Below are 23,990 nucleotides of genomic sequence, written 5' to 3'. Positions count from 1 at the left end.
CAAACAAGCAAGAAATAATCCACCCAAAATTGGGAAAAGTAAGGGAGAGAAATGGGATAGAATCCAGAGCCACTTAAGAGATGAGAGGTTCTGCTTAAACAACTGGCAGGAGCTGGGCATGCAGTTCAGGGCAGAACCCTTGCCCAGCAAGCATGAGACCCTGGGTTCCATCCCCTGCACCCCAAAATAAGTACATAAAAGTGAAAACCAGCTGGAGGGGCGCTAGGCTCGCTGGGCCATGGTTTTACATATTTTGTATTTGTAAGCATTCTCTCTGATCTGGCATCTAGTTGATATTTAATTCAGACAAGAAGGTGTGGGCCCCAGTTCAGACCTGCAGGGCCCAGCACATTCCTGCAGATGGCCACCCTGGGTCCTTGGCACCTGCCCTGACCAGGTCCTGGCCTGTGATCTCTCAGGCCAGCTGGATGGCAATTGGGACCAGGACGTAGCTGGTGGAACAATCTGCCCTGAATTCAGCTCAATAAGCCACTCTTGGCAGAGGTACCAGCACAGCACTGTGGGCAAGAAATGCAGCCAGCAGCTGGACGCAGTGGTGCTCACTTGTAATCCCAGTGACTCTGAGGAGGCTGAAACAGAAGGGTCCCAAATTCTAGGCCAACCTCAGCAACTTAGGGAGACCCTCTCTCAAAAATAAAAAATAAAAAGGACTGAGGATATGGCTCAGTGGTTAAGCACTCCTGGGTTCAGCCCCTGGTGCCAAAAAAGAAAAAAGAAAAAAGAAATGCAACCAGCAGTCCACTCACATATAGGAGGCACCCTGGACCCCTGTGAAGATGGCCACTCAAGCCAGAGTTTGAGGGTGTGGCTCTGGCCAGGCAGCCTGACCCTGAGGTACGCAGGACAATCGGCCCAACTATACCAGCCCAAACACCAAGTATCCCCACTGAGAAAACATGGCTGAGCTCCGTAGGCCACGGTTCTGGTCTTCAAAGTCCTTACAATATCGTTGATAAGACATCAAGGAAAAGGTGACAACAGTAGTGACAATGTATGAATGTTCACAATGTAATCCTCCCAATAACAACGTCTATGGAGATCCTGCCATCATCCCCCCAACCACAGTGTCTTCCACCCCATTCTGAAATGTAAAGAAAGTGAGGTTCAGAGAGGCTGGGTTCCTGCCCATGCTCACACAGTTGCTGAACAGGTAAAGAGGCGATTCCAACCCAGGCAACTGGCCCCAGAGCCTGCGGTTCCTACTACTTACCTCCCTTTACCGCCCTGCTCCTTGACTGTGTAAGAGAATATTAAACTCAGTGAGAGCCAAGAGGCCTGAGCTCCGAGTTTCAGAAACAGTGTATGGGGGTGCTAGAAGGAAGGGGCTGAGCTGGGCTTGGGAAGGAGGGTCCAAGCCAAAGGTCAGGGTTCCCAAAGCCACAGCCAGTACAAGTGTGGAGAGGACGGGTGAGGGCCTCCAGGGCCTGTGTCCCCAGGTGTGTATGCTGGGGGCGGTTAATCTCCCCTCGGTGCAGCCAGGGATGCCTCACAGGAGCGTGGACCCAGGGGAAGCCCATCTTCCAGTTATTCAGGAGAATGCAGAAATCTGGATCCTTAAGTATAATTTGAACCCTGGGCCTCGTGCGTGTGAGGCAAGTGCTCTAACCCTGAGCTCGCACCAGCCCTTGTTTAATTTTTAAATATGCACAAATGATTCAGATTTTTAAAAACTGTTCTGTCTCAGAGAAGAGTGTGTATGTGTGTGTGTGTGTGTGTGTGTGTGTGTGTGTGAGAGAGAGAGAGAGAGAGAGAGAGAGAGAGACTGAGTGCTTTGCCAGGGACACATCTTGGTTGTGTAAAGGAGAAGCAGGGGCCTCCACGCGCAGATCTGAAAATCTGAAATGCTCCACACTGGAAATTTTTTGAGTGCCCACACGGCAGCACGAGTGGAAAAGTTCACGCCTAACCTTGTGATGGGTCACAATCAAAATGCAGGTGCACTCGTGGGCTGTATGCATTAGTATGAAATCACCTCCTGGCTATGTGTAAGGTGAAACTAAGGGACGTTCACACTTAGACTCAGCTCCTGTCCCCAAGGTATCTCACATGTGCCAACATTCCCAAAACTGAAAAAAATCCAAAATACTTCTGGTCCTAAGCCCTTCAAATAAAGGATCCTTAACCTGCGTATCCACACAAACGTCTTAGAGCGGGGAGGTGGACGAGCAAAGAGGAGGCTCAGGAAGACGCAGCCGGCAGAGATGGGGCATGGCGATGGGATCCACGAGGCAGCGCTGGCTGCATCCGAAGGAAAGAAGGAAGGCAGAGCGGTGAGAAACGGTGGAATGCAAAGCCATCACTTAGTGGACAAATAAAAACGACCTGGTGGTCATCTGGATCCACGTTGGCATCCAGACTCCTGATCTGGCGCAGGGGCTGAGCACTGGCCCAGAGTGCACAGTCCCAGGGCTCGATCCCCAGTTCCGGGGTGAAATTCGCAGACTCCTGACCTGGAGCGTGGTCTCTGGGGCCAGGGCTTACATCCCGTCTTTGGCCTGTGATCTCAGGCAAGTGACGCTGTCACACATCTAAGTGGACTACCCACCGTACCTTCCTGGCAGGGCTGCTGTGGGGATGGAGGAGTGAACAGAGACGCAGGTTGGGAAGGCTGCCGGCCTGGAAGGAGGGCTGGATAAACATGGCTGTGGTTTCCACGATTGCAGGGGCTGGGAGAGGCAGGCCACCACCACCAGGCAATCAGGGGGCACTGTGGCCATTTGGAAATAGAGTGGTGACGAGAAGTAGCTGGCGTTTCATGGGAAGAGTACGGTGACAGTGTCAGCTCTAAACCTGCTGACTCTAGAGCGCCAGGAAGGCACCTAAAGGGCCACTGAAGGTGTGAGGCCAGGGCTCGGAAAAGACAACACAGGCTGGCGATGAACCGGGTCCCGCCAACCTGAAACGCCATCACCGCTGGAAGTACAGCTACTTATCACCACTAAGAAACCAGCGGCCGGGGCCGTAGCTCAGTGGCGGAGCACTTGCCTAGCATATGTGAGGCACTGGGTTCGATCCCTAGCACTATATAAAAATAAACAAATGAAATAAAGACGTCTGTCCACCTACAACTACAAAAAAAAAAAAAAAAAAAACCCAGCTGCCAATCAACCATGCCACCCTTGACAGCAAACCCTCCTTCAGAGATGTTCAAATATGAGCAATCACGTCTCGGAGAATCAATAAGCTACAGTAGACTGCAGTATGAAGAGGGGACTCTCGGCTTTAAGAACAGATGAATTTTTGATGGAGAGAAAGCAACAGGGTCCTTAAAAGCTCTGTTATCTGCTTACTATTCATTAATTTAGCAAATCCCTAAGTGGCTCTTTCCCTATTTTTATCCTCTCAATTCTCGATTCCTGGGGAGCACGCCCGCCTTGCGCTTGCTCCCCACTGGGTGGAGGAGAGCTTCCTGATTCCCTCATCTCAAGCTCCCAGGGGTGCACCCGTTTTTAGCACAGCCTGTGCCTTTATGGACCCTGCTCCCACCCTGGTCAGCTCTGCCTTCTGTAGTTCCACTTCAGACCTCCAGAGGAGAGGCCACCGAGCGCTGCGCACGAGGGCAGGAGGCGAGGGCTGCCCTGCTGTTGATGCACAACGTGCTACTCTCCCCCCACCGCCAGGCGTCGGCTCCTGGCCTCCTCTCCCAGGATGAAGGCTGAGGGCTGAAATCCACCAGGTTTGAAAGAACAGAGAAAGCACAAGCAGTTTGGACCACTGGAAGGAGACCCCGTGCACATGGCTCCCGTCTGTGCAAGTCCAAGGCCCAGGCACACAGGGAGGCTGCGGCTCTGTCCCTCACCAGGCAGCTTGTCTAACAAGATGGAAGAAAGGCTAGAGGCCTTTGGCTTCCTAATAACACCGCAAAACTATGCTTGAAGCGAAAGAAATGGAAATGCTCTTAAATTTCCTAGAAATAGGTATGATTGCACAACTTTGTGAATAACACCAAACCACTGGTCTGCACACAGGGTGAATTTTATGGTATGTAAGTTCTACCTCAATTGTTTAAAATACTTAGAAAATATTACCTAAAATTGCAAAAAAACTGGAAATGATCAAAACGCCTAATGACAGAATTTATACCACGAATTCTGGGGAATAAACAACTGAACTGAAATATATTACACAGATTTCCAATACAAGGAGATTTAAATATGTGTGTGTGAGAGAGAGATCAATACTGGGAGATTTAAATACGCATATGAGTGTGAGAGAGAGAGAGAGAAAGAAAGATGAAGTCAGAATAATAGAGTATTACAGACCAGTTACAGGTCCTTACATAATAACTTGACCCAAGTCCCGCGGAATAGGTATGGATACCCACTCCCTCTCCTCCAAAGTTGGAAGGAGGACAGCATTTCCATTTGTAAAATATTTCTGTGAACATTATCTGATTTAATCCTTAAAACCACCCCCAAGAGAGAGGCAGCAGGGGTTCTCAGCATTACCCGGAGGTTGTGCTAAAGGTCACAGCCTTCAGAACAGACCTGGAAACCTTCGCATGGCTTCCACACCACGGAGACCTGGGTTTTCCCAGCAAAACCAGATTATTATTATTATTATTATCTTTAGTTGTTGATGGACCTTTATTTTATTCATATTATTTTTATGTGGTGCTGAGGATCGAACCCAGTGCCTCACACTTGCTGGGCAAGCGCTCTGCCACTGAGCCACACACAACACCAGCCTCCAGATACATTTTTTTTTAGTATTTTTTAGTTGCCATTGGGTCTTTATTTTATTTGTTTATACGCAGTGCTGAGAATTGAACCCAGTGCCTCACACATGCTAGGCAAGTGGCCTACCACTGAGCCACTGCCCAGCCCAAAACCCCAGCCCAAAACCAGGTAAAGGCTACCTGCCGTCCCCACCAATATCTTCTGGGATCACTAAAATCAAGAAGTGAGGGCCGAGCCGAGGGCAGGCCGGCTGGCTGGCACTCTCTCTGGACAGGAGGCCCGCAGCTGCCCCCAGCTCACCCTGCAGACAGCATGGCAGATGGGCCGGAAAAAGGAGCTGGCCCGCAGAGCGAGCTCAGCCTGGGGCACACAGGCGGAAGGCAGGACAGCTGGTGCGTATCTGGGAGGACCCTGGCTGCCTTGGTCCCTTGGTGAGAGGCACTGAAAGGTCACTCGGCCCCTCAAAGGTAAACATGTGCTGTGCTCCTTTTCCCTGTGAGGGGACAGCGACCCTCTCCAGGGGAAGGGACATCCTCAGGAAGTCTCCCTCCTTTTTTCTTAAAAAAGAAAAAAATAAAATAAAAAAAGGCTTCTGCCCAGAGGAAAAACTGGGGCAGCAGAGACCTTGTCCCTGGGCACCTCCTGGCTGGATGGCCCACTAAGGACAGGCGCGAGGGGAGGCTGTGGAGCGCTGGGCAGGAGCTCGGGTTCACAGGTGCCAGAGACCTGGTCAAGCCTCAGCTGCACAGGTGGCCCAGCTCCGACCACTGAACCTTTGCCATTAAAGACCTGGTCTGCAGCTGCCATGAGGGCCAAACAAGGGGTCCTGGCCACACAGAGGCCGAGTGACCTGGCCAAGGTCACGCCTATGGCCCCTGCTGCTATCAGGGGAATCTGTGACTCCCAGGGGCCGGGGCTGCTGGGAGGACCACCCAGGTCAGGGAGCTGCTGAGGCCAGCTGAAGGATTCTCTCCTCCCTTCCTCCCCTGCCACCCCCAGCTGGTGCAGCAGCCTTAACTCTGCAGCAAACTCCTCCTGGCCAGAGGCTGCGGCAGAACGAAAGGAAAATAAAAAGCACAGCCACAGAGGGAGGAGCTGGGGAAGCCACTGCCACCCATCTGGATGTGGGTGAAGAGGATGACCTTCAGCTACAAGGCTGCTTCCCAGGGACCAGGAGAGCTCCACAGCCCCAGCCCAGCTCGCAGCCCACCTCTCCGGGCTCACGGGGGCAGTCTGGGCCCCTCTGGGCAGCGAGCAGCCAGGGCTGCACTCTGCAGCGAGGAGAAGGGGTCGACCAGAGGCTTGGCAGGGGCGGAGGGTAAGACGGGAATGGCCTGTGAAATTGGTCCTCTGGTTAATGTTCCGACTGCGGGTTTGGAACTCTGCCTCAGAAACTCCTACCCAGGCTAGGCCCACGGCAATAGCGCTGGCCTCCCAAGCCCACCAAATTCTGGCAGAGGGTCCTCTCTGCTCCAGCCTGCCTTCCACCAGGCCCCAACATGGGGCTCAGGGCCGGCCGTGGGGGTGGTGCTGCAGGTCCACAGGACTGTCCTCCCTCTCTAGCCTGGATTAGAGTCCAAAGCAGAACGAGGGAGATGGTGTGAGCAGTGCTGGGGTCACCAGAGCTGCACCAGCCACCTCCTAGGGTGCAGACAAAACCTGTTCTCTTAGAACACACACGCACAGATGCCCTATTTCAGAGTACCCCTGGCTGAGGTGGGCCTGGCAGCAGGTAGCCATCCCGTTTCTGTTTGGGGACCTGCACATGCACCTGGCAGAGAAACAGACTGACCAGTGAGACCCAGACCCAGGAAGCCTCAGGCCTGCCGGCCAGTCCTCTCAGAAATAGATCCAGACTAGTCCACTGGGGCCACCTTCCGTGGCTGCAGCCCCTGGCAGGGGGCACGGTGGAGTCCCCACTGCCTGTCCTGCTCTGGTCTGAGGGCGTGGTGCCCTGGCAGTGGAAAGCACCCTGCTCCAGTTCTGGAGCCATGAGAGCCACCCACAGCAGCAGCCTTGCAGACACGGTCCCCAGGCCTCTCCCTGAGACAGGAACAGCCAGCCAGGCAGGTGCTGGGTTCACACCCAAGATCCTCCTTCCACGGGCTCTCCCAGGAGACCTGCCCAGGCCTCTGCCTGCCCTTCTATAAGAGGAGGCCAGTAAGTCTGGGCCTCAATCTTTCTGGCTAGGATAGTCAGGCCTGTAGTCTGCCTGGCCCCTGGCTCCACACAATCCTGCAAAGAAGCCACTAATGGCACGTGACACAAGGCCGCAGAACTCAAGATGAGTGCGCCAGACACCGTGGCTCTTCCCACCCCACAACAGGCAAAGGAAGTTGCTGCGGGGAAAGGGGAGAAGAGACCCAGTCCTCCATCCCTGTCAGGGGCTAGGCAGAGCCAGAGCGGAGAGAGGCGCAGGTGCCACCCACTGGCCTGCAGCAGGGTGGCAGGGCCCCTCCTGCCTGCTCCACTGTGCAGCTGAAGCAGGGCCAGGCCACGCGCAGCCCTGCAGCAGCACATCACCTACACAGGCTCAGGACACCGCCTGAGCCCTGCTGAGCACCAGGAGGGGTCATCTGGAAGGGCTCAGGAGGACCTGAGACCACGAAGGCTCACAGTGGGAGCAGGGGGAACAGCACCTGTTCTTTGACGAGGGTCCTGAAGGGGAGAAACCAGCACCTCTAAAAGACGTCCTCCAAGGCCCGGCTCAGAAGTCCCACCCTCCCACCTCTCCTGCCCCATGGCCCTGCCTGCCTGTATCCCCGGGGAGTTTGTCCCTCCTCCCCAGTAGTCCCTGAGGTGGCAGGGCTTGGAGGCTGGGTCACACACCACCCCAGGCCCGGCCCAGAGCTGCTAACTAAACACACATTCCCAGAGCACAGGCGAGAAAGCCGAAGAGCAGCCCCGGGGAAAGAAAGAGAAAGGCCAGGCGGACAGAGAAAGAGAAAGGCCTCTGGTGCCCCGGGTCCAAAGGCCCAAGGCTCCCCTCTGGCCAGGTCCACACTGCAGGGTGAGCGGTGGGAGTGGCCTCCAGGATGGCCCTGCTGCTGTGGAGGCGGCCACAGGGCTGGCTGGACAGGAGGCCGCTCTGAGGCACCCTGCAGTGTGCTCGGCCGGGAGCCAGGACCGCACTGCTGTCCCCAGGACCAGCCTCCATGACTCCTGCTAAGGACCTTGGGCATGCCACCAAACCCCATCTGTAAGAGGAGACCAGTAAAGTCCCCACTTCATACGGCTGCTGGGGAACTTAAGGAGACAATAAAAATCACTTTTATTATCACTGGGTAACAACCAATGCTTTAAATGCAGTCAGTGCTCCAAACCTGAGCTAACTGATGCCAGAGCCCACGCCACCTTAGCTGTCACCATCCACAGATGAGGAAGTAAGGTACCAAGGTCACCTGCTAGAGGCAAAGACAGGCCTGACCCTCGGGTCTCCCAACCCAGGTTGACACCATCCGTTCAGCATTTGATTAAGACTTCCAGGGTGGGTCCCCCTGGGACCCCCTGACCCAGGACAGACAGAAGGACAAGTCCAAGACAGGGGCTGCACTGCAGATGGAGGGGAGGGGACTGCCATGAGAGTTGGGGTGGGCCTCACAAGGCAGGCAGCAAGGCCTCCTATGGACAGCGAGAAGGAGGATGGAGCTGAGCCAACACCTGGGGGGGAGGTGGGCGAGGGGCTTCCCCCGCAGGAGTGCCACTCCTGCAGGGACAAAAGCATGCAAAGCCCTCGCGCAGCTCTGATGGTCTCCCCCACGCTCACGGAACACCCAGGTCACCGCCAGCATTTATCGCCTGCCAGTTGTTTCAAAGGTCAGTGCCAGGTGCACACTGCTGGTCCAAATGCCCCTGTGGGCAGCATGGGTGAGCTGGGCTGGGCCACCATGCACCCTGTGGGCTGGCCCCATGCAAATGCACACAGCAGGCCCTGGAGGGAGACCCCACACACCAGCACAAAATCTCCCTGGGTGTCAAGCTGGCCAGAGTGCAGGGGCCCACGCTTCTCCAGATACCGGCAGGCGAGGCCCAGGAGCCGCACACCTACCTTCTGCATCCACTGTCTCCTTCATGATAACCTCCACCCGCTCCACGTGGTGTCGGTTCCAGAGGCCGTCCAGGACCTGGCGGTTCTGGTCTCGGAAGGGCAGGATCTGCGCCACCACCTGTCAGGGAGGAAGCCTGGTCACGCTGGTCATCCTTCTCAGGATGAAGAAGAAGAGGGCCTGGCCCTAAGGGCTGCAGGCCTTCTACTCCCTGGTATTCTCTGGCCAGTGGCTTCTGGACTTCAGGGGTTTATGGCCCAGTAAAGACTCCACATGCTTTTAAGTGACCAAAACAGAGTTACCAGCCAAAAAAAAAAGAACATACTTAAAATTATTTATCTTTGATGACTATCAATTTTTAATAAAATACACTTTAATGCCAAAAACACAGCATGAACACTTCAGGTTGAATGCATGCAGTATTGCTTTTCATTTTGCAGTTGAGACATAAGAACTTCACCAGGACTGGCTCAGGTCTGGGGAACTCTACTTGTGACTAGTACTATGGCAACTGCACACAGGAGTGGGTGACGAGCAAAGCCTTTGCCAGGACAACTACCTGGTGTACCCCCCAGGGCCTGGCTCTGCAGCCCACGTACCAAAGAGGGCAGGTGCAGTACACTCTCTGCCACTGTCACTGGGACTGGACACCCTCAGGGCCCCGAGGCCTGTGCAGAATGAAATGGCTGCTGACCTGCATCTCTCAGGAGATCACCCTAAGCTCCTGCCTCTGAGCCTGGTTTAGGTACCCAGACTTAGGGTCTTCTGGCTCCTATTCAATTTTAAGATCTTGTCACCAGCCTTCTGGATCAAAACAGATTTCAGAAAGGAAAAGTTTTTTTTTTTTTTTTTTTTAAGGCTGACAGGTACAAGACAGAGAAGCTAATTCTAAGTCCCACAGTATCCACAATAGAAAACCAGGTTCCGACAGCAGAGGCCCTGAGCCACCTCTGTAGAAAAGCAGGGACAATACGGGGAATCAGCCCAGACACGGGCCGAGAAGAAAAGAGCAAGAGGCTGAACACACAGACAAGAACCACAGTCCTGCCTGCGGCTGGCTGGTGATCTGCACCTACGTGCACCTACTGCCCACCGCAGGGAGGCCGGGTGGCTCAGACTTCACAGTGCCCTGCAGCCTGGTTCCACGATTAGTGGTGCGGCCCTGCTGGTGGGGGCCTGGGGACCAGGCACACCCAGCCCTGGCAGGCTCTGAGTTGGAGCTCACCTGCTTGCCCAGGTAATGGTCCACACGGTACATCTCCTCCTCTTGGAAAAAGCTCCCGAGTTCTGTAGCCAGCTGCTGGGCTGAGAGGTGGTCATGGCCAAAGGGCTTCTCGAGGACAACCCGCAGCCAGGCACCCGGGCCTGGCCGGCAGCTGCTGTTGATGTTGCGGGCAATGTCTGCATAGGCAAAAGGCGGCACGGAGAAGTAGAAGATCCTGCCAGCCTCGCGGAGGCCCTCCTGCTGGACCTGAGCCTCAATGTCCTTGCTCAGAGTCTGATAGTCCTCGGCGGTCTTTAGTTGGCGGTACTGGCTCAACCGCAGGAACTGACCCTTGAGTTCAACACACCGACTGGGAGTCACGTCCTGGGGGCAGGAAAGGGATTCCAGGGCCTTGGTCATGAGCTCCTGGCCCTGTTTGGGGGCCGTCAGGGCAGCCCCGTGGAAGCTGAAACTGTGGCCCTTCCCGGCCTCGTCCAGGTACAGCTGGAAAAGTCCCTGCCACAAGTACTTCTTAGCCAGGTCCCCAGTTGCTCCCAGCAGGATTATGGAGACATGTCCCTGGAGCTCCTGGGCCTGCAGGTAGCCCAGAAGGGTGACACACACAGCCACTGTGAGCATCTTCCAACTGCCTGGGAGCCTGGGACACATGGGAAAGACAAACAAGGAACAGGGAAGGCCAGACATGAGCAGGTAGCCGTGTCTACGGTAGCAGACACTTCCTGCCTGGCGAGAAACGGCCACACATGTCTCAGAAAAGTGTCACAGCTCCCCCAGCTTCCCTCTCCTTTCTAGGCAGCCGGGCTTCTGTGCCAGGAAGTCAGTGGAGAGGGGGCCTGTCCTGCAAACAAGGCTGTGCCTGGGAAAGTCACAAGCTACTTGGTAGAGAGGGACCATCCTGCTGCCAGGAGCAGGGAAAGTGGCCTGTGGCACGACGGAGGCCCCAGGCTGGGTTAGAGCCGTGCACCTCGCACCCACAGCCATCTAAACTGTGAGCACAGGTCACCTGACCAGCAGGGCGACTCTGGCCCAGGAACAGGTGGAGGTCCTCGGGGCACAGCTGGAGCCGTGAGAGAGTGTGGCATCTCACCTCGCCTGGTTTCTTCCCAGGTTTACTGAATTCTGGGTGCAAAACCATGACCAGTAATAATAGCACCAATAAAAACACTCTGGGTTGGGGGCTGGCTCAGGGGCATGGCACTTGCCTAGAATTCATCAGGCTCTGGGCTCGATCCCCATCACTGCAGAAAAACAAAAGCAGACCCTGGAGCCCACTGTGGAGAGCCAGGCCCCGCTCGACCCATTAGTAACTGGACCACCACTTCGCCTCACTGCACTTCAGTGTCCTGCCTGAACTGGGGGCAACGGGCACCCCTCCATCACTGAGTTGTCATAAGAATAAAGCGAGTTAATTCAAAAAGTCTTAAGTAATACACAAAAGTATAAAAGCTGTACATTTTAACAAGGTACCATGAAATGTTTGATATATATATATAAATTAATCTTTAAGTCAGCTTAATCCTGTTTATCTCCTCAAACATTTATCAATTCTTTGTGATTAAAAATTCAAAATTCTTTCCTCTTGCCTGTTGAGATGTCCGGTACAGGATCACTATCTACAGTCCCATCGTGCACCACAGTGCTCGGAGCTCCTTGCTCCTAACTGTAACTCGGACCCACTGAGAAGGGCTTGGTGGTTATAGCATGCTTAGGCCAGTGACCACCACCTCTTAAGCAGCACATTTGTGGTAGCTGCCGTTTGGAACAGGAACAAGAGCAGTGAGCACCTGGGTTCTCACGGGCCAACAGTGTAGTGGACTGGCTGGCTCCAGACGAGAACATACAGAACCCCACGGGGTGGGCTCCATTACAGTCTCCCCTTTTGCACATGGGAAAGCTAAGCCTTGGCCGGATGAAGGCCCCACGGTGAGAAAGCGGGGAGCTGGGGCTGACCCAAGGCTTCCTGGCTCCTGGGCAATTGTGAGCCACAAACTGTGAGGCAAGCCTGTCCACCGGCTGGTTTTCAACCTGACCCAAAGCAGCTGCCTGAGAGGCAAGAGACCAGGGCGGGCCCAAGCATACCCAAGGGCTTGTTTACTCGGGCCTCTGTTCTTGCCAAGGTTTAGGCCCAGTGTGTGACTCTGTACTCCATGGACTCCACCCTCCAACTTCCCACCGAGGCTGGGCTTTTGGGAAAGGACAGGAGGAAGCAAGGAGAAAAGGAACCCGGGGCTGGGGATGTGGCTCAGGCGGTAGCGCGCTCGCCTGGCGTGCATGCGGCCCGGGTTCGATCCTCAGCACCACATACCAACAAAGATGTTGTGTCCGCCGAGAACTGAAAAATAAATATTAAAAAAAAAAATTAAAAAAAAAAAGGAACCTGGTTGGCATCAAGGCTGATGGAAGGAGATACTGGAAGTGGGGCCCAGCCTGGACGTGGGAGAGCGGAGGAGGAACCAAGGCTCCTGCGCACCCTCCATATGCCAGGAATGCCACCAGACAGGGCGAGAGCAAACCTGCAATGGCTTTAGGAGGCTATCAGACGGCTGCACACACAGGTGTACAGATGGGGAAACTGAGGCTTGAAGAAGAAACTGAACTTAGAAAATGCCCGGAAGAACTTACCAGCTTACCGCCCACTGTTCCTGCACAGAGGGGACCAATCTGCCTCTCCCCCTCTGCATCTTCCTCATGTCTCCAGAGATCAATCCCCAAGATGGCCCTTGTCATGGCCAAACCAAGAGGAAGGCCCACGGTGTCTGTCAGTGTCCACGGGACGCCTGACGTGTCCATCCGCCCAAGGCCCGCCCAGCTGGCCCGCCAGCCTTCCTCTCTTCTCTTCAGGTATCTGCACTTCCCCACAAATACACAGATGGACTTTCTCCCGTTTCCCAACCCCTGTCCTTGGCCCCTTGGGCGTTTCTTTCTCAACTAGCCATCTCCCTGTCCAGAGGGAAGGACACGCTGCAAGGTCAGTGCGGAAAGCAGCAGGGAGAGAAATCTGAAGCCCAGAGAGCAGCCCAGAGAGGGAGGAGGTGCCAGCTGGCGAGCTGCGCTCCAGCTCCTGATGGCTCCTGCGAGCCAGGCTCGGGACACCTCTGTCACAGGGACAGGCTCGGGACACCTCTGTCACAGGGATAGGCTCAGGAAACTCAGCGGCTAATGGGCAGATGGGGAGCCCAAAGCCAGCACCTCTGCCCTGCCCCCAGGAAGACTGCAGATATTCAGACGCCCGAATGGGCAGCATCCGGCCCTCTGTCTAGCGCTGTCCCACCCTCAAGGCCTGCCCTCACCACCAGCCCGGGTCCCGCCGCTCTCAGGTTAGCTTATCTCTTGCTCACGTTCCAGAACTCCCTGAAATACAGAGTCAGTTATTTCAACATGGTTGCTCACTCCATGGTTGCTAAACCCCTAGGGAACAGCTCCTCCCCAAGAGGATGTGGGTGCTATGCTACATTTCTGTGCACTGAGGTTTGGTTTTGTTTCTTTTGAACCTGAAGCAGTTGCTCAAACTTTAATGTGCACTTGGATTTCCTTGGGATCTTTTAAAAATGCAGATTATGATGCAAAAAGGTCAGAGCTGAGGCTGGTCCAAGGAGTACCTATGGCGAGATTCCCGGATGCTAAGCAGGGTCAGTACCAAAACGCACAAGCCTGGTCCTCCCCCTGCCAGGACAATGTGATTCAGCAGGTCCAGGACAGGGCAGGTCCCAATGGTATTTCTAAATAGTATCAAGTGGTTTAACTGGCCCCTCCCCCAAAACAGTGGGCCGCTGATTCCTGGGCCGAATAGTAACACCTACGTTGAGCAAGTAGTTATGCAGGTGACTGACACGCACGGCCCTGCACGTTGATGCTCTTTGTACAGATGAGGCAACTGGGAGCTGGAAAGAGCTATGAGGTCCCAGACCCAACTCCTGGGTCCCTACACTAACCTACCTCCTTCCTCAGTAGAGGAAGGTGTTGGGGTCCCGTGAGGGGGCTCAGCACCATCTCCCAGCAGGAAGACCTCACTAAAACACCTGATCAGTTTCTTTATCTATAAGAGGAGGCTGATTGAGGGGGGGTGGGGAGTGATAAGGGGCCGACCCAATCAGTGTGACCAAAAGAAAAAAAAAAAAGCCTATACAAATGTTAACTAGTTAAGCTGATTAAACTAAAGCATCTCCAGACACCTCTTGGGTTGTAGGAAAGCTGCCTGCAATTTCCTCATCTCCAGGGACACCCAGCCCAGCTCTCAGACAGCCTGCAAACAGAGCCCGGAGCCACGGAGCACTCCTTCTAGTCCCCACTGCACGCCAGACACCCTCCAGGGTACCCAGACATGCCCAGGAAAGTCAGGAACAGGACCCCAGCCCCCCCCCCCCCCCCCCCCGAGCAGGGGTGAGGTGCAGGGAAGACGGATGGATCGGGCACGCTCACCCTGGTCTACACAGCTCTGTCACACCGTGGAGGCTATGTATTTGAAGGCTTTTTTCTAAGCACTTGCTTCTCTCTCTGCTCTGAAAGACATGGGACACTTAAAGTTAGGAAAAGCCAAAACAAAACCATGGAAATGGCTCCAGCAACTGATCCAACTATGAATCTTCTTCTCTATTTTTTAAAGTAAGAAATCAATAGTCAGGTGCAGCGGTGCACACAGCAATGCAGGAGGCTGAGGCAGGAGGACCATAAGTTTGAGGCCAGCCTCAGCAACTTAGGAAAACCTGTCTCAAAATTTAAAATAACCCGGTGGTAGAGCACCTCTGAGGTTAATCCCTAGGACAAAATGAGGTGGGGAGGAGGAAGAGAAGATGACAATAAAGCTGGCCATGGTGGTACATGCCCGAAATCCCACTGATTTGGGAGGCAGAGGGAGAAAGATGGCAAATTCCAGGCCAGCCTCGGCAACTCAGCAAGACCCTGTCTCAAAATAAAAAATAAAATGGGCTGTGGGTGTAGCTCAGTGGTAGAGCACCCTGGGTTCAATCCCCAGTACTGGGGGGTGGGGGAAGAAGAGGGAGAAAGAAAGAAATCAATCGATAAGAAAATCCTTAGTGAAAAGTTTGAGAGAAGCGTAGGACAGGAGGACAGGGTCTCAGCTTGGGAACTGGAAAATGGGGCCCTTCCTGTAGGGGCCCTTCCCCCAGACAACCACCTACTCAACAAGCATCCACCGGGCGGGGACTCCGTTCCCTCAAAGGGGAATGGGCGCCTGCGCCACAGCGTGGGCACAGTCTGGCACTGGCCCTCAGTCCTGTGTTTTCCAAGGAAAGGAGGTGGCCACCTATTGTCAGGGAGAGTCCTGTACAGCAGGGAGGTGCTCAGAGCCGTGGACCAGCAGAGCAGGGATGGGAAACATGGGACCAAATTACGATCAAGGAGCTGATAACCGAGCATCATTCCGAAGTTCAGACAAAGCTCTTAAGAATGTGGAAGATACAGTTTCATTTATGATTCTTAGACAAGAGGCCAGACAGAAATGCAGCAGGGTGGCAGGGGTGGGGGCTCTGGAGGGCACAGGGCACCTTGGGCTGCCCAACTCCGAGTCTCAGCTGTCACCCTGGGAGAGACTCACCTGTTAGACGAGGGCCCTGCTAACATCCCAGAAGGCGGGCGTCCCGACAGCCAGCCAGGGGGTTGGATCAGAATGCAGCTCTGGCCTTCGTTTTACCCCCTGGAAGAGGCAGACATGGCCACAGCCATGCAGCTGTCCCTGCCCAGGCCCAGCACGGGCACAGCCAGCCAGTGCCTGAGCTCCAGCAGCAGCAGAGTGGTTTCTGGTCAACCACAGGAGGAAGCCGTTCTGAGCCCTTATGCCAGCAGAGGAGGGCGGGGGAAGGCACTGGGAGGTTAGGGTCAGTGCTGCCCGCCCCCGTGGACACTTACAACTCTGACACTAACAATGCTGCCAGGAAGGAAGAGCTTATGAGTCTGAACTTTTAAAAAGAACACATGGGAGAAAAGTAAGAATTCAGACCAAAGATCTCTAAAACTGAAGCATAAGGTGAGGGACACCCCGCCAACCCAAGTATCTTTGCTGCAGGGTCCCTTCTTGCTCTGCCCCCACAGGTGCCAAAACTCAATTGTGATGCAAGGCCAGTGGACTTTGATCTGTACTGGTTCCCCGCAGGGAGAGACTGAGCCAAAAGCTTCCTGACCCGGCTCTGAGGGCCTGACCTAAGGGAATCCTCATTCCCAACGCCTCTTGAGATGGCAAGTGTGGGTGGCACAATCAGCCTGCGCTGGACCACTTCACACTCCATGAAGGTCCAGTGCTGAGCTGTCAGGAAACTGTCCAGCCTGTTTTTAAATACAGCCACCATCAACACGGAATATATTTATATGTAAATCGTACTAAAAACAAAGGTAATAAACACTCAAAACTCATAACCTCCTAATCGTTTGGCGCTTTTTTTTTTTACTATTATGTATGCTCTTGACATTACTTATTGCTACAGGATCTATAAAGTGAAGACCTTCTAGAACAGGGTGTGCCTAAAGTTGGCCAATGTGGGAATATTTACGCAGACATTGGCAAAGGCTATAGATAAGACTCCCCAGCACCAACCCCCCCACCTTGCACAGCCAGCTGTTAGACATTTACTAGCACACAACCGCCCAGGTAACCAAGCCTGTGTTCCCAGTACGGACATCCCCCGCTCACCTCCAGACTAGTACATCAGGCACTGCTGACCGCGTCGGCTGTGCATCTATCTACCAGACTTAACATGTCCAAAACTGAACTGAGCCATCCCCCAACCTAGCCAAACGCACTCTCCCCCCCTACCTCCCACCCCCACTCTCTTCTCAGTAAACTGCCACTCTACCCTTCTAGGTGTCCAGGCCACTAATCTTGGGGTCATCTGATCTGATGGTAAATCTTGTAGTTTCTATCTTCAAAATTTCTCTAGAATATAACTATTTCTTGCTACCTTCTTCCACTCCCCCCATCTGTCTGGGTTACTGTGGGAACCTCAGCAGCCTCCTGCCTCTACCTCTGGCCCCTGGAGAGTTGCGACTGAGTGACGGCACATTGGAATGAAGCTCTCCTGGTGACTTCAAGCACAGGGACAGGGCACACATCGGCAGCTGGTTACCACTACTAACAATACACAGCACTCAGAATGACCTCCTAAGTGCAGGTGAAAGCGTGTCATTCCTGTTCAGAGGTCTCAGGCTCCACACATTTGGGCCCTGCCCTGTCACCCCTTGGACCTCTCTTCCTACTCTCCTGCCCTCTCTAGGTTCCCGCTGCTCAACCTGCTGCCTCAGGCCCTTTGTACTTGCTTGCTGTTCCCTCTGCCTGCTCCCCCAACCCCAGTGGATATCCACATAGCGCCCCCTAACTTCAGCTCCAGGGGGCTTCCTCAGGCCCCTCCATTAAGCTGTAAACCCACCACCTCCCTCTGGCCCTCTCTGCTCTCCTCCCTGCTTTATCTTTCTGGGCTCACACTGCTTTCTAATGTACTGTTTGATGACGACTTTGCTCATTGCCTGCTAGTCCTCCCCGCAGGACTCTCAGTCCAGTGAGGACAGGGACCCTGGCTTGTTTGGCCCGCTGCAGCAGCCCAGTCTCCAATGGCCTGGCTCACAGGAGGCACCCTGTAAACATTTGCTGAAGGAACCAAGAAGTAAATCCCGTCTGCACAGGTCTGCTGTCACCTTGTGTGCACGGTACCTGCATCTGAGTGACGGCACATTGGAATGAAGCTCTCCTGGTGACTTCAAGCACAGGGACAGGGCACACATCGGCAGCTGGTTACCACTACTAACAATACTAACTTAACAATACTACCAGTAACAAGAGCTGTGGAGAGTACTGAACGGCATGCCAAATGCTAGGCTCGGAGCTAGACATGGATCCTGTCATTTAATCCTTTCCACAACTCTGCAGTAGGTCCTTCCATCAACCCTGTGTTTGGTCATGAGAGGAAACTAAGGTGCAGAGAGGTAAGATAACTTACTGACAGATAGCATAGAGGGCACAGGGTCCGAGTACAAGCAGTCTGGTTCCAGAGCTAACCTCTCATCCACCTGCACAAAGTGTGGCTATATCCTCAAGGGCAAAATGAGAACATGGCATGGTCTGCTCCTCTGTAAGGCTGGACCGTGGGTGGCTGAGGCCTCACAAGCCATGACTCTCACATAGGCCAGCCACTATAGCAGCTCTGCTCCATGAGGTCAAGTCGCCCTGAACACTAATGGCTGCTAATCAGCCTGGGCCTCACGTCCACAGTGATTCACACTCCTCCTTCTGGCACTGCACAGGCATCTTGCTGAAGCCTGAGGTGCTCTATTAAAACCTGGACGTCCCTGGAGGCTAGTTTCTGGAGAACTGGTTGAATGAGAGAACTCTGGATTCAGCTCTGCTCTGTCGCTCAACAGCAGGGTGACCTCAGACAAGACATTTAACCTCTTGTACCTCAACCACAGAATGGGAAAACAAGTTGATTACAAGGGCACATGGAGATATTCCACAGGAGGCATTTGGGCAATGCTTGGGAACAGTGAGCACTCAAGAAATGCAAGCTCTTCTCGCCAGCTTCTCGGAACTGCTGCAAAACTTACTAACCGTCTCACAACAGAAAAAATGCCAAGGAACAGTGCAGGACAGTTCATCAGGGTCTTCCCATCCTCCAATGAGAAAGTCAAGGGTCCAATGCTGGCAGGGTTAAAAGGTCCTGGCCAGAAAAATAAAAAAGAGGACAAGTGCAAACCCCCCATTCAACAACCGTAGGCCCTCCACTGAACTGTTCTGGGCCTTTCTATCCAGATGCAAAACCGAGATAACCTCCATATTTTTATTGGTACAGGTAACTGTGCTTAATGGTAGGACTTGTTGCCACATATTTGTACCTACACGTATTGCAACAATATAATTTGGCCAATACCACTCCCAACATTTCTGTCCTCTCTCCCTTCCTCCCTTCTCATAGCTCCTCCTCCTCTACTGATTTCCCTTCTATTTTCATGAGATTCCCATACACACACACACACACACACACACACACACACATTTCTTTTCCTTTCTCCTCTAGCTTTCAAATATGAGAGAAAACATACAACCCTTGACCTTCTGGGTTTGGCTTAGTTAGCTTAACCCAATGTTCTCCAGTTCCATCCATTTACCAGCAAATGACATAATTCCACTCACTTGATGGCCAAATAAAACTCCATTTGTATATATATCACATTTTCTTTATCCATCCATCCATTGATGGACCCCTAGCTGGTTGCATAGTTTGGCTATTGTGAATTGTTCTGTAAACCTGGATATAGTGTGCATGTATCTCTAGAGTATGCCGACTTTAATTCTTTAGGGTAAATACTGAGGAGCTGACCTATCTCATTGTAATGCCTGGCCACAGCAAGCCAAATCAGGGCGTAAGAATGCGGTGGGAGGACATGGTGGTGAGAGATCTCCCAGGCACCTGACTCCCAGCCCAGGACTGCAAATAGTCACATTACACTCCTGCTCCGACAGGTCAGGACCCTGGGTTAGAGCCTGGCAGACTCCATGAGGAGGCCGGCAACAAGCAGTGACACTCTGGCTCATTCAAATTCCATAAGTAAAGCAAGAAGTGACTCGGCTACAAACGATAGAAGAGAGGTTTTCCTTTCAGTTTCTCTCTGTTGGCTCAGATTAGTTTCCCTTTGAAATGGCCCAACCTTCAGACAGTATCCATAATGTAGTAAACTGCGGCCTTTGGATGAAAGCGAATCGAGTGTCTTTCCTTAGTGTGGCTTTCTGTTAGCAGTCATGTGTTTCAAAGACACTTCACACACACACACACACACACACACACACACACACACACAATCTGAAAAATGAGCTCTGCTCATGCCAATCACCGCACTTTGATCTCGGGTGCTCCTAAAAGGTATCAAAAGATGAGTCTCATAAACTCAAGAATACTACCAATCACCCATCGCTGCAGAAAATGTGGAATAGAATCTTAAATATGCCCTTTCACTGGGCGTTTTCTGTCATCTGCTACCTTTCACGACCAGGGGGGGTGGTGTGGTGGGGGACAGATTGTGGCCTTGGGAGATCTGGCCACACAGTCCACGTGGGTGGGCTGGTTGTCAGGGGCCACTGGCCGGTGCAGCGGGACGGAACCGAGGCCAGGCCACAGCTTAAACGTCGCAGAGGACATCGCTCCCGGAAGCCTGGAGGGGACGCTCGGGCCCGGGCCCGGCCAGCTCCACTGACCGGCCACCAATCCCCAGGCGGTCGCGCTGCTAGCTCTGGGCAGGAGGCCGCGCCGGGGCTGGGCGGCGGTGGAGGCTGGCGCGGGCCGCGTGCGCCGGGGACGCCGGGGACGCCGGGGACGCCGGCCACCGCCTGGCCAGGCTCGCGGCGGGTTATTCGCGGAGCAGCCCCGAGAGGGCGGGGGTGGCAGCTTACTTCATCTCGCTCGTCACAGCCCGCCGCTCCTCCGGGAAGTGGCGGGCCGCGGGGCCGCGCCCGGGGGCTTCGGAGCCGGCCTGCGCCCCGCGCCGCGCCTCCTCGGCCGCCGGGGGCCGCCCTGCAGGTGCGCGCGTCGCGCGGGCCCGCGCCTCCCGCGCTCGGGGTGCCCGGGCGCCGGGTCGGCGAGAGCGGGGCGCGCTCCCCAGGCCAGGCGCCGCAGACGCGGGGACGCGGGGACGCGCGGCCGCAGGGCCCGGCGGGCAGGCCTCGGGCCACCGCGGCGCGCAGGGCGGGGCGAGGGCAGGCCACGCCCAGGACCGCGGGGGGCCTCGCGGGGGCGGGGCTCGGCTGCCTCCCGGGTCAGCGGGCGAGGCCGGACTCCCTCCCTCCCGTCCTCAGCCTCCTGTCCTCCGGGCTCTGCTGTCCAGCGTAGGGATGCTGGCCGCGTCTCCAGGAGATGCACAGCAGCTGATGGTGTCCTGGAGGGGACCGGCGGCGGGTTGCTGGCTCCTCCTCTGAGACCGGGAACCGCTTACCTGGCCTCCCAGGCCTCGCTTTCCCCCACTCGTAGGGTGACCTGCTGGGTCCGCCCGGGGTCGGTATCCACAGGTGGCGGATCTTTTCCTTTCTCCTCTAGCTTTCAGGGTCACTGCCTCTTGAGCACCCCAGCATGGTGATTTCTGTCCTCCATCCCTCCCTCACCCTGCCCCAACCTCCAGTCCAACCTTGAGCCTGCTTTCCTCCCAGCCCTACGGCTCTGTCAGTGCCCCTGATGGCCCCCTCCGTGGGCCTTTCTCCCAACAGAGAGCAGTGACCTGGGCAGGGCTACTGCTTCACTGGTCAGCTCAGGGTCCCCTCCTGGACATGGGTGCCCTATTCCCACTCTTGGAGCATCTTACTCCTGTCCCTTCTTCACACCCACCCCCTGGCCACCCCAGGGCCAGAGTCTGCCTGGTCACCTCTGCTGAAGAACACTGGGCCACCCTGGAGAGGGGATTCTGAACGGAGAAAACTTACAGCAGCTTTTTATCTCAGGACAGTTTCCTTAGAGGAGTGTCAGGAACCAGCCAAGGAACCTGGCAACGATGGCCCAGCTACGTGAGGCCAACAGACGTGATTACCACACAGGATGTTGGGCAAGGGAGTTCCAGGAAGACCGGAGAGCAGAGGGACACCAAGCTCTCTGAGCCTCAGCGAAGATTTAGGTCATACCAGCAGAGTCTGGGGTGAGCAGGAGGGTCCAAGGCATGGGATCAACCAAACAGGACAGGGGTGGAGCTTAGGGCCCTGCCTAAATCCCATAGCCCTGCGAAACACAGCTGTGAAAACCGGGACCAGGGAAGGCACAGGTGGGAGTGGACAGGTGCCCAGAGACTGAGATGAACCAAGGGACGTTTCCCAGACTTCTATGCACCATCCGTCACAGGGTGACCTGTTACCTTGAGAACCTCAGAATTCTGTTCGTGTTTCTATTCATCAATAAATCCTTATCTTAATGATAAAAAATACAATAGCCCCCAACCCTGTCAGCTTCACTAGCTTTGTAAGGAAATGCCCCCGTGCCCGCTTCACTGGGTATGGTGGGGCGGGGGCTGAGGAGGGACGAGCCCAGGTGTCGCACCTGTTCTCCCAGTGGTCTCTCCTCTCCCGCGCCACTGTGAGATGATCTGCCTCTGCTTCCTCACCTGGTCTCATCTCAGTCTCGTCCCGCCTCTAGTTGGACCTGGGCCATTGTTTCGCTGTGTCCACCTTGGAAACCAGTTGATCTTGCTAACTCCGACCCCAGCCACCAAGGGGTGAGTCTTGCTTCCCAGTAACCAACATCTACAGCCCTGTCCATGCGGGCCTCGTGATTGGCTCCAGCCCCTTGGCCTCTCTGAAGTTCTGTCCATCCATCTCTGTGCCAACTGCAGCCACTAGACACAGCTGGCCACCAGGACCGCCGTCACCAGGAACCAGGTGTGCCCGCGGCCCTGTGCCCCAGGAGGAGGGGAAACCCTGTGACCAGATTGTCTGTGGTTTGTCGCATGCTGCATGAGGAAGGCCTCGGGGCAGGTCATGGAGCGACTTAGGTTTGGATTTTCCTTCCTGGTCTTTGAACTTGGAATAGGCCAAAGCCAGGGTTAACTCAGCCAGCTTCAAACCATGGAAAGTGAGGCCCGGCGAGATGAATGACTCACAGAGCTGTCTGTGGAGTTAGAAATAAAGTCACGTTGCAGTTTCTATTTTCAGGTACCACTCCCTAAGTCAGCGCTACTTGCTGGCTCCGTGCTTTTCGCAGGGGGTAGGAGGGGAGGGAACAGGTGCCGTAGATTTCAGCCACATCTAGATCTTCCCATCCCCGGACACGAGGTGTCTCAGAACTCTTTTTTTTTTTTTTTTTTAATTTTTCACAATTGGCTTCGTAAAGTAGTGATGATTTAGTTTTTATTGCTGCCACAACAGTTTACCACAATTAAGCGCAGGTTTATTTTCTCACTGTTGCAGAGGTCAGAAGTCGGACCCGGGCCCCACTGGGGTGAGGTGCTACGTGGAAAAGCCATTTTCTTGTTCACACAGTGCATTAGGCACTTTCTGCTGCCCAGGGCAGAATTCAGTGCCTTGTGGTTTTAAGAATAAAATCTCCATTTTCCTTCCGGCTTCAGCTGAGAGTATCCCAGCTAGGAATATCCTTGGTTTGTGGGGCCTCCCTCCATCTGCTAGGCCAGCAATGGAAGGTGGGGTGCCGAAAATTCCTCCTTCTTTTATCAGGGTCACCTCTGACTCGGCTGGGAAAGGGTCTCTGCTCACTGGACTGGATTAGGGACATCTGTGTAATCCAAAATACTTTCCCCATCTCAGAAGCTGTACCCTTAATCACCTGGACTCCTTTAAGGAGTTGTTACTTTTCCTACCACAAATTATAAATTTACAGATGATTCCAACCCGCCCCCCTTGTGTGTGTGGGTGGGGGGTGGGGGTGTTCCTGGGAATTGAACTTAGGGCCTTGCACGTGCTAGGTGTGTGCTGTACTTTTGAGCTCCATCCCCAGCCCTTTTTATCTTTTATTTTGAGACAGGGTCTCACCAAGTTGCCCAGCCTGGCCTTAAACTTGTGATCTTTCTGCCTGAGCAGCTGGAATTACAGGCTCAACCCCTCTTGATTATGCAGCATCTTTATCACATCAATTTTTATAAGAACCTTATTGAGGTAATAAGATAACCTTATTCGCATTCTATACAATTCACTGGCTTAAATGTGCAACTCAGGGGTTTTTAGTATGTTCAGTTGTGTGACCATCTCCACAACCAAACTTAGAACGTTTTCATCACCCAGACAGGGATCCCTGTACCCATTAGAATCACTGCCTATTTCCCCCCAAACTTCTAAAATCACTAATAGGTTTTCTGTCTCTATGGACTTGCAGATTCTGGACATTTCATAGAAACAGACCGTACAAATGAGGCCTTTTGTGTCTAAACATACTTGTGTCTGTCTGTATGTTTTCAAGGATCCTATGTATTATAGCATGTATCAGCATTTCACCCCTTCTCATTGCTAAATATATTTCATTGTGTATTCTTATGAAATAATATTTAATTGTGATTAATTTAATTGTACTTAAATGAATAATGTTTAATTAAATAAAT

General features: G+C 54.0%; 2 protein-coding genes across 8 annotated transcripts in view; one reads left to right on the top strand and one right to left on the bottom strand.

Annotated features, from left to right (window-relative positions):
* H6pd (hexose-6-phosphate dehydrogenase/glucose 1-dehydrogenase) overlaps positions 1-20,478 on the bottom strand; it is a 25,967-nt gene extending 5,489 nt beyond the window's left edge. Inside the window, exons 1-3 of one of the 3 annotated variants that reach the window (XM_078025220.1) lie at positions 20,359-20,478; positions 9,972-10,608; positions 8,749-8,866 (exon numbers count right to left, since the gene is read on the bottom strand). In XM_078025220.1, the coding sequence (XP_077881346.1) occupies positions 8,749-8,866; positions 9,972-10,608; positions 20,359-20,363 (760 nt within the window). In that variant the 5' untranslated portion in view covers positions 20,364-20,478. Of the gene's footprint in view, positions 1-8,748; positions 8,867-9,971; positions 10,609-12,593; positions 13,156-15,525; positions 16,243-20,358 lie in introns of those variants that run through there. The other 2 variants (XM_078025219.1, XM_021732841.3) reach the window with 2 other exon arrangements.
* Positions 19,898-23,990, top strand: LOC120890617 (uncharacterized). Of its 5 annotated transcripts, XR_013427386.1 has the most exons (6): positions 19,898-20,485; positions 21,397-21,587; positions 22,079-22,157; positions 22,275-22,593; positions 22,849-22,879; positions 23,420-23,989. XR_013427386.1 is itself a non-coding variant. In XM_078025221.1 (4 exons), exons 1-4 carry the CDS (start codon positions 19,913-19,915, stop codon positions 22,431-22,433), a joined length of 1,002 nt encoding a protein of 333 aa, XP_077881347.1. In that variant the 5' UTR covers positions 19,898-19,912; the 3' UTR covers positions 22,434-23,987. The 5 variants fall into 5 exon arrangements, 1 of the variants encoding a protein (XP_077881347.1); XR_013427385.1 differs by having other exon boundaries at positions 22,275-22,879; positions 23,420-23,990; XR_013427384.1 differs by having other exon boundaries at positions 22,275-23,550; positions 23,768-23,989.

This window comes from Ictidomys tridecemlineatus, chromosome 11 (assembly GCF_052094955.1).
Source record: "Ictidomys tridecemlineatus isolate mIctTri1 chromosome 11, mIctTri1.hap1, whole genome shotgun sequence".
Taxonomy (NCBI): Eukaryota; Metazoa; Chordata; class Mammalia; order Rodentia; family Sciuridae; genus Ictidomys; species Ictidomys tridecemlineatus.
Note: the sequence above shows the minus strand (reverse complement) of the source record. Positions and strands in the feature narration are given on the sequence as shown.